The 9,222-nt window shown below is 41.8% G+C and overlaps 1 protein-coding gene across 1 annotated transcript in view; it reads right to left on the bottom strand.

The window, feature by feature from the left end:
- Positions 1 to 8,290, bottom strand: part of lgr4 (leucine-rich repeat containing G protein-coupled receptor 4) — a 54,757-nt gene extending 46,467 nt beyond the window's left edge. The window contains exon 1 of the mRNA XM_047820613.1: positions 7,551 to 8,290. Coding sequence (XP_047676569.1) covers positions 7,551 to 7,738 — 188 coding nt within the window. The 5' untranslated portion in view covers positions 7,739 to 8,290. The remainder of the gene's footprint in view (positions 1 to 7,550) is intronic.
- Positions 8,291 to 9,222: the final 932 nt, after the last annotated feature.

Raw genomic sequence — 9,222 nt, 5'->3', positions numbered from 1 at the left:
TACACACACACACACTCATACACACACTCTAACACACTATCACACACACACACACACACACACACACACACACACACACACACACACACAGACACACACTCTCTCACACACTCTCACACACTCTGACACATACTATCACACACACTCTCTCACACACACTTACACACATACACACACACATTCGGTCACCATATTTTCTCTGATTCTAAAGTCTTTACCATTACGTGAAGAAGAGTGTGAATGAAAGTGAATAAAAGTGTCTCACAGCTGCACTGTGTCCTCATTCACGTTGTTCTAAAACTCATATGCTAGATGGTGGAGTACGTAGTGGCACACTAAGTGTGTAGTGTAGTGTAGTAAGCAGTACATCGTTTGAGACGCAGCTTACTAACTTATCGCACTGACTTCCTGCAGTCGTCTCTCTTATATTCCTAAAGAGTGGAATTCTGGTGTGTGGACATTTCCGGTTATAAAAAAAAGTGAGGCCCAGTTTTACTCCAAGAGAAAGATAATAAAAACATTGTTTCGATAAAAGAAACGCTTCAGCAGTTCCACATGCAAGGCAAGGAGTTGTGATCGTTATTGTTTCTATAGCAACATCTAATTCACACAGATGTGGATGTAAACTTAACATACAGACTTTCTTCAGTAAAATCATTAACCAATTACAGCTTTAAATGCTCAGGTGAGTTTTTTTATGGAAGAAAGCGTTTATTTACCCTTCATAGACGGAGCCCCCACGGCGAGTAAACAAGCACACACGGTTACCCGACGCTCAAAATCCAAACACACACATCCCTTCCTCCAAAGCCACCTAGGCTAAAACGCCTGAACTCCCGACCTGACATCCAACGTGACTAACACGCAAGCAGAGGCACTTCCTCTTGTCCTGACTGGTTGGATGTTGGTGGTCCACACTGTTTGTTTTTGCACCTATTTACAGCGACCAACGTTTTGCTCTTCGCAGCTATGTTATTAACAGCGACAGCAAAGAAAATTAGGAATTAAACAAAGCCCTGACTACAAAAATCTCTTCCTCTATCCTTGGAAGAAGTTCTTGGAACCAAATAAATGCAGTATTCGTTACTGACAGGAGGATTCGTTACGTTGGAGGCAGATAGTGCAGTTCAGGAGAAAATGTGCTCATGCTGTGATTGGATAGTGAAGTATAAATTCCGCACTCATTCCCCAGTCTGTTGTAGAGTTACAGTAGAGATCAAACTAGCGCCTGGAAAGTCACACATCCACCCCACAACCCCAAGTCCCCAAGGCTTGGACCCAATCCTAAATTACTGAGAGATCAATAAAGCAGACTGTAAACTACAAAGCCTGTTCAAAACCGAGTCCAAGGTTTGGCTAGAAAAACTCAAACCCTCACGCTTGTGACCTTCAAACCCGTCGGTATCACGGCTCCTGTAAGCACTATTAAAAGTGCATTAGTCAAGCCGTGCTGTTTTCCATTTCGCCCGTGATTCATGCACAGACGCACGTTTGTCGTCTTTAAAAGCCCTGCATGGATGCATGCATGTGTGGAAAACTCAAGGTGTGTGTTCTGTCTGGCCGGACACAACCATCACGTCCCATACCCGGGCCTTTTAAGACACAGCACAACATGGCGCCTCTGTCTGCTTAACGGGATACAAAGGCACATTCCATACACTGGATGAGGAACTGCTCAAGTGAGTCTGAAACAAGGGGCTGCTAATGGTGCGTGGACAGACTGCCGAGGGAGGGGACGACGTCTCCGCTTCACGCACACATACACAGCGGTCACAGAGTCACAGAGTCTGCGCCGAGACGGATGAGGCGCAAAAGATAAGACGGCATCAAAGTGGCGAGGGTCAAAACGGCTTGAAATTGAAGTCGGGCGCTAGAACAATATAATTTTTTATGTAATCTTGCTGCTAATCTTCTTGGAAAAGAATCCGCTGTATCTGTATCAGTAAATGTCCATAGATCATACACTGAATGCACAATGCATGCTTTTGTACACGTTATCTGTGAAGGGCACTTCACACTTGCGCTGTAATAGGTTATGGCCTCTTTTCATGCGAGTTCAAGGTCAAGGTTTCGTTTGTGTGCCGAGGCGACGACTGTGTGTGTTTGTTCCTTAAGCTGGAGTTCTGCGTCAGAGAGCCGCCGTTTGCGCCCCGCCTCACACGGTGGATCATTAACCTGAGGCGTTGCGCAATGACCTGCTGAAACTGTGCAAACTTTATTAACCACACAAGCCTTGGAGCTGCTCTGTGCACGGGGGTGGGGGGGTGGGGGGGGATAATCATCAAGCAGAGTCTCACACACACACACACACTCACACACACACACACACACAATACACTTCTCTCCTTTCTCTCATTCTCTCTGTCCATAAATCTTATTTTATTCTTTCTGTATGTTTTTTTTTTTCCATGTTCCCCTCTGATCCTCTTTCCGGCTCTCTCTCTTTCTCTGCAAGGACAGACACGGCGGCGGCGGCAGGCGATTCGAGGAAGAGACACAGAGAGGTGCCCTACTATTATCAATTACATAAATAAATACCAGAAATGCAATAAGGCATGCAGCGCAGCGAGCCGGCTGTGCGCCAGGGCATTTCTCAAAGCACGACAAACCCCTCAATTCAAGCTATGACTGGTACTGACTGACAGTTAAGCAATACAGTAAGCAGTAACCTTTTATTTACACTAATTAATCAGCCCTGATAAATGTGGAGTAACTGAACTCTAGATATTTACCGATATAGCAGAAAACGAGTGAGCATACACATTCAGTCGGTCAAATATCAAGACGGAATTATTATAATTATGCAGCAGGTAGCAACACATGTTTAAATTAAAATCTTCAATCAATTTATTGCACTTTAGTAACTGGGTGCAAATTAAGAATGCACCAGAATTGTACAGCAGTCGAGGCACCATATCCTGTACAACCCACCCATTTACACTCAGGAGCCATTCGGTGTAGCCGATCCACCAGATCCAGAACAAGAGGAAACCCACAGTGACACGGTAAGTACACAAGTCCAGCTCAGGTTTGAACCAGGAATGCTGCAAGTTAGCAAATCTCCCATCTGAATAAGTCATAACATTAAAACTGCAATATTGTTTAGGTTCCATATTCTGCTGACAAAACATCCCTGAGCCATCGAGGCCTGGACTTCACAAGACCTCTTGAAGTACTATCCAGCAATGAGATGTTAGCAGAAGATCCTGGATCAGACCGTTTGCACATTTAGGGATGTCAATCATTAAGTGTCTTTAGACTGAGGGAGGAACCTGAAGTACCCAGAAGGAGGCATGAGCGGCCCTGAGGCATGCGAACTCTGTATATGCAAGGAACAGAACCCATCAAACCCCGGATGTGCAAAGCAAACATGCTAACCACTAAGCCACCACACACACACACACACACACATGCACACACACATAGACTTATATGTTAGATCTAACAACATAAAGGGATTTTAGGTTCGAATTGTCCCTCTGGGGAATGCTTTTCTAAGAAATTATAAAAAAAAAAGACAGAATTATTCCCTCAAGCTGTGTACATTTTCTTGTAGACTGGTGAGCGGTTTTCATTCTTTTGCTTGAACTTTCATTGTCAGGATCGCAGCACTGCTCATGAACTTTTTTGACTATTAGTCATTTTACACAAAAGACAATTAAACCATGTGCCTTCATTATTCTTGCCTCATACAAAGACACTGAAAAGTCTGCTGTGAAAAAAATATCCGTTCCGTATCACGCTGCTATATCTAAGATGGCCCCTGCCAGGGTGAGTGTTAACGCTCAGGCTTTATTTCTGGCCTTATCACTTCCGCAAACTGGACTTAGCCTGGAGTTGGGTTACACTCTGCTGCTTGGCAAAAGATATTTCTAGATATTCAGGCGAGCTGATTTCAGAGCGGCCAGGCTGGGAAAGACGCAGTGCAGAGCTACTTCGAGGAAGTGGAGTGGGGAGGTAATAAAGAGAAGTGGGCTTTAATGAGGAGGGGCTTCGCTGATATACAACTGTCAGGCTGACAGGAGAGAAGTGTGTGAAAAAGTGAGTCAAGAGTCATTTAGTAAAAAAAACAAACAAACAAACAAACAAAAAAAACAATGGTTCCACTGGTTAGAAACGAACACTGCAGTTGAAACAAACATTTCACTTTAACAACTGCAATAACTGATAAACCAGAGTGTGTGTGTGTGTGTGTGTCTGTGTGTGTCTGTGTGTCTGTGTGTATACCTAAAGCATTGCTTCTGTGTGAATTTGTTGTTGTTCTCTTGCATAACGAATGAGTAAAGTAATAAAACCTCAGCGCTGTTGAAGTCTCGATTCTGATTGGTCAGAAGGTGTTGATGTATTGTCTATAACAGCAGTTCGGACAATAATGCTGATTAGAATTCAAATCAAAAAATGCGGGACTAAAGAAATCCGGAAATCCTTCGGAGCGGAGAACTGTTTTTATGACACGCTGCATGTTTTTTTTGTATCGACTTCTCTTCGAGGAGAGAAAACGAGTGAAGTGAAGGAACAGCGCTTTATCTCTGCTATAACTGAAGTCACACAGGGGACTAGATCATTTCACAGATGTAGCACAACATTAACTATAACTACCAACAGTTATGACAAGCATGGAGGTCTTTAGTGAGTTAAATATTGTAATAGTGGATGGAGTTCTGTGATATAAGAGGAATAAAACGTAGAAGTGTAGAACGTCATACAGTATGTGACAACGAGCTGTAACGATTAGCGGCTTTCGCGCGACCTTCACCGCTCCTGTGGTTTTTGAGAAGACGAGAGTTAAACATATCTCCGTTCTACAACAAAGAACTAACATCATTAAGACTTACAGTATCTAGAGTATACAGTACTTTGTCAAAAAAATCCCATCACTTTCTCCCATCATGTTGTCTTTCTTATTTAAAAAGTAAATAAATAAATAAATAAATATTTAACTGCCTAAACGTTGACCAGTTGCATCATCTGAGCTGCTGTTACTTTTTAACAAGCTGTACACATTCCCATGGACATGCTTATCAATCTCTAACTCATCCCCTCCCTGCACAAGCTTGTAAAGTGCTTAGAGTCCTGAAGTGCAATGTAATGTCGTTTTTTTTATATAAAACAAAGGCTTTTTTATTTTGTTTATTAGCCAAACTAGCAAGCCATAATTTACGCTACAGGTATACGAGGCCCAGCGGTACAGAACGAAACGTATTAGAACGTTAACATGAGTCTTGTATAACTCAACACCCTACAGTGCAACAATCCTCTCCTGCCTGAGTGTGTGGAATGCTCTGGAAAAAAAAAATCGGTCTGAGGCACATAAAAAGCCCTGTCTCGGGTTGCCGGAGTTCAGCAGCCAGTCTGTGAGGTGTTTAATAAAGCAGCAATAGTACTGCACACTTCACTCCACCTCCCTCCACACATTACCCCCTTCACCCCCCCCCCCCCCCCGCCCCCTGCTCTACTTAGGGAAATGGCTGTTTGTGCTGGTTATTGGCCAGAGTAGTCACTCGTTCCAATTTCTGTCCAAAGAAAACAATGGTCCTGTCACAGAAACATGACATGGTGCTCCAGACTGCGCTAAATGCAGAAGGTGTTTAGTTTGAACTCGTGGCTTTAGGACTAGTAGTAACTTCATGTTAAGCATCACATTAAGAAAAGATTTTGGAAATCTGTCAAACTTAACACACGACAATAAACTCTATGCTACAACGGAGATAATTTGCCACTATAGAATTCGTTCAACACTACAGAGTAAATTCGACACTGTGAGTTCGTTTAACTCGTTTAAGTAAATTTAATACCGTAAAAATGAATTCACTGCTATTAAGTAAATTCAACACTGTAACAGTTAAATAATCTATACAGAGGAAAATCTATGCTGTATTGGAGTTCATTAGACTTAATAGAAAACTAAAAGTCACTACAAGGCTGGACCAAAGTTAATTTGTCACCTTTGAGTTAATCCAACACTATAATAGAGTTGAATAAATTAATTTATTCAACTCTATTGAATAAATAGAGTTCCTTCGAGACGTAACTTGTTAGTTGCACATACAGTGTTAATTCAACCCTGTAATAGAGTGAATTCATCACTAAGTGTTAATGCAAGACAGTAACAGAATTAATTTAACACTGTAACAGGATTCAACAAACACAGTTTTTCTACTTTTCTACTAAAATCATTTTAGTTAATTCACCAATACAGAGTTCATTTAACACTAAATTCATTATCTGTAGAGTTAATTCAACAATATCAGAGTTACTTCCCCATTAATAGATACCTAAAGGATGTCACATCGTTAATTCACGATTAAAATGCAGGGTTAATTTACCACTACAGACTTAACTCAACATACATTCATACAGTTCTAATTCACCACTAATTGCTAATTCAAGACTTCAGCATTGTAACGGAGTTAATTCACCACTGTAGAGTTAATAAAACACTGTAAGCATTCATTCATGAGTGTATCCTGGTTTAATTCATATAATATTCAATCAAGTCTGTAACAGAGTTACTTCAGCAATATAGATTCATTTCTCCACTGTAATAGAGTTCATTTTAGAGTGTATCAATGTATAAGTCATCACTATAAAGTTCATTCAAGACTGTAAGAGTGAATTCACCACCAAATGCTCACTAAGCAATGTAACGGAGTTAAATCTCTATTATAAAGCTCTAATTCTTGACTCAATCTGAGTTGATTCAAACCACCAAGAGTTAATTCAACATTGAAGCAGTTTGCATTACAGAGTTCATCCAAGACCACAAGTTAATGCAACTGTGTGTTAATTAAAAACTGTACCAGAGTTAATTCACTATTATAAAGGTTCGTTCAAGCATAACGGACTGAATTCTACAGTGTAACCCGTTTAATTCACTACTAAGAGTTCATTAAGGTTAAAGCTTGTAACAGAATGAATCACTATCGAAATAAGTCTCTATAGAATTAAACTCCAGACTGTAACAGAGTTTATTCACTATTATGAAGGTTCATTCAAGCCTAATGGACTGACATATAGTTAATTCTACAGTGTAACCTGATTAATTCACTACTAAGAGTTCACTATCGAAATAAGTCTCTATAGAATTAAACTCCAGACTGTAACAGAGTTTATTAACTATTATGAAGGTTCATTCAAGCCTAATGGACTGACATATAGTTAATTCTACAGTGTAACCTGATTAATTCACTACTAAGAGTTCACTATCGAAATAAGTCTCTATAGAATTAAACTCCAGACTGTAACAGAGTTTATTAACTATTATGAAGGTTCATTCAAGCCTAATGGACTGACATATAGTTAATTCTACAGTGTAACCTGATTAATTCACTACTAAGAGTTCACTATCGGAATAAGTCTCTATAGAATTAAACTCCAGACTGTAACAGAGTTTATTCACCACTACATACTCCATTTCATATTTCTCACCACCTTGAACCCTGTACGTGTGGAAAACTTTGCCTTTCCTCTAACAGCGACTACACCGGCACACATGAAGCACCGTGCACTAGCTGATGGCTCTAACTGAAGCGGAGAGAAAGACGACTCACAGGTAGTAGGTGAAGGCGCTGAGGCCGTTCGGCACGGAGCTCAGTCCTCTCCCGGAGCAGTCAGCGCCTCCGTCTCCGTCGCAGCGGCACGCGGGTGCGCACACGGCCGGGGTGGACGCTGGCTGAGCCGCGGCTCTGCTCACGCACAAGCCGAGAAGAAGGATCTGGACGGCGATCGAGGGCATCATCGTGGCTTTTTTATGTTCTCTCTCTCTCTCACACACACACACACACACACACACACACACACACGAGAGCTCCAGAGATCAAACCGTAGCCTTATCCCTTGTTCTTTCTCTTTGAGCGCGGGTTCAATCTGAGGACGAGTTAACGGACATGAAAGTAACCGCGTCTTTGTTGCTCGGTGCGTGTCGCGGTTACACGGAGCGCTGCCTGCTCTCTCACCCACAGCAGGGCCGGTGAGCGGGCGTTCATACCGCGCCGCCTCCCCTCCCCTCCCCTCCCTCGAGTCCTGATCTACAACCACACAAACACCTTCACTGCTTTTTTCGCTTTTGTTTCTCGGACCAAACCCGAGAGAGCGCACACCGAGGTCGCTGGAGAACAAGGGGAAAAACAGCGAGCTAAAAAAAAAAGGTGCCTCGGTGCTGGTGGATTCAGTGTTTCCTCCGTTTCGCATTGAAAAACACAGCCGCGCGATTATCCGCCCCTCGGTTCGTGCAGCGCCCGCGATCCTGCCCCGCTTTCTGCTCGGGACAACCAGCTACGCACGAGCTGCTGAATATGCTAATGAGCTGCTGCATATTCATGACTTTTCAACATGGCTAATGGATGGACAGGAGGGAAGTTGAACCGCACAGTGTCCTGAGGTGCAAAGGAGAAAAATCCACACAGCAAAGCGCCTTTAATGACCTACAGCATGTAATGAGAGTGTATGAACTCGTGCAGTGTTTTATAAGCACTACAGCTCTGAATTTAGACCTGCAATGTTACATTCATTATAACAATGTTGGATAGAACACACACACACACACACACACACACACACACACACACACACACACACACACACACACACACACACACACACACACACACACACACACATTCACATACAATCAAACACTCACACAAACACACACGCACAAACACACACACCCACATAAACACACTCACACAAACACACACATACACTCACACACTAACACGCAAACACACACAAACACATGGCCGCCAGTTTAGCTCAGTAAAAAATATCTTTACAGTAGAGTTACCACAGAGACACACCTGAAGAACCTACATTTCAATAATGTACTCATTAAACAAATGAGCAGTCACTGGGGTAGTTTTTTTTTTCTTTTAAATCCATCCAGGGATTTGTTTATCAGTCACTAAGGGTTTTTTGGTAACACTATTTGTAGGTAATCTACATAGAGCAATTATTACACAGCACATACACACATTATAAAGCAATGCTGAAAGTATAATGAAATGCTTTCGTTTCACTTTCTATTTAATTTTACTTTTCAAGGTATTCGTTTTCAACTAAAAGCATGTTAATGAAGCAGAAAACTTAATGAAATGATTCCACATGTTATGATTAATTAAGAGTTATTTTGGGTGTAAATAACTATTGCAAATACTCTCCATATTTTGTTCTATGTATATTAGTCACTGAATTTCATGACTATCATGTGAATAAACTGGACTT

Source organism: Tachysurus fulvidraco, chromosome 1 (assembly GCF_022655615.1).
Source record: "Tachysurus fulvidraco isolate hzauxx_2018 chromosome 1, HZAU_PFXX_2.0, whole genome shotgun sequence".
In the NCBI taxonomy this organism is placed as follows: Eukaryota; Metazoa; Chordata; class Actinopteri; order Siluriformes; family Bagridae; genus Tachysurus; species Tachysurus fulvidraco.
Note: the sequence above shows the minus strand (reverse complement) of the source record. Positions and strands in the feature narration are given on the sequence as shown.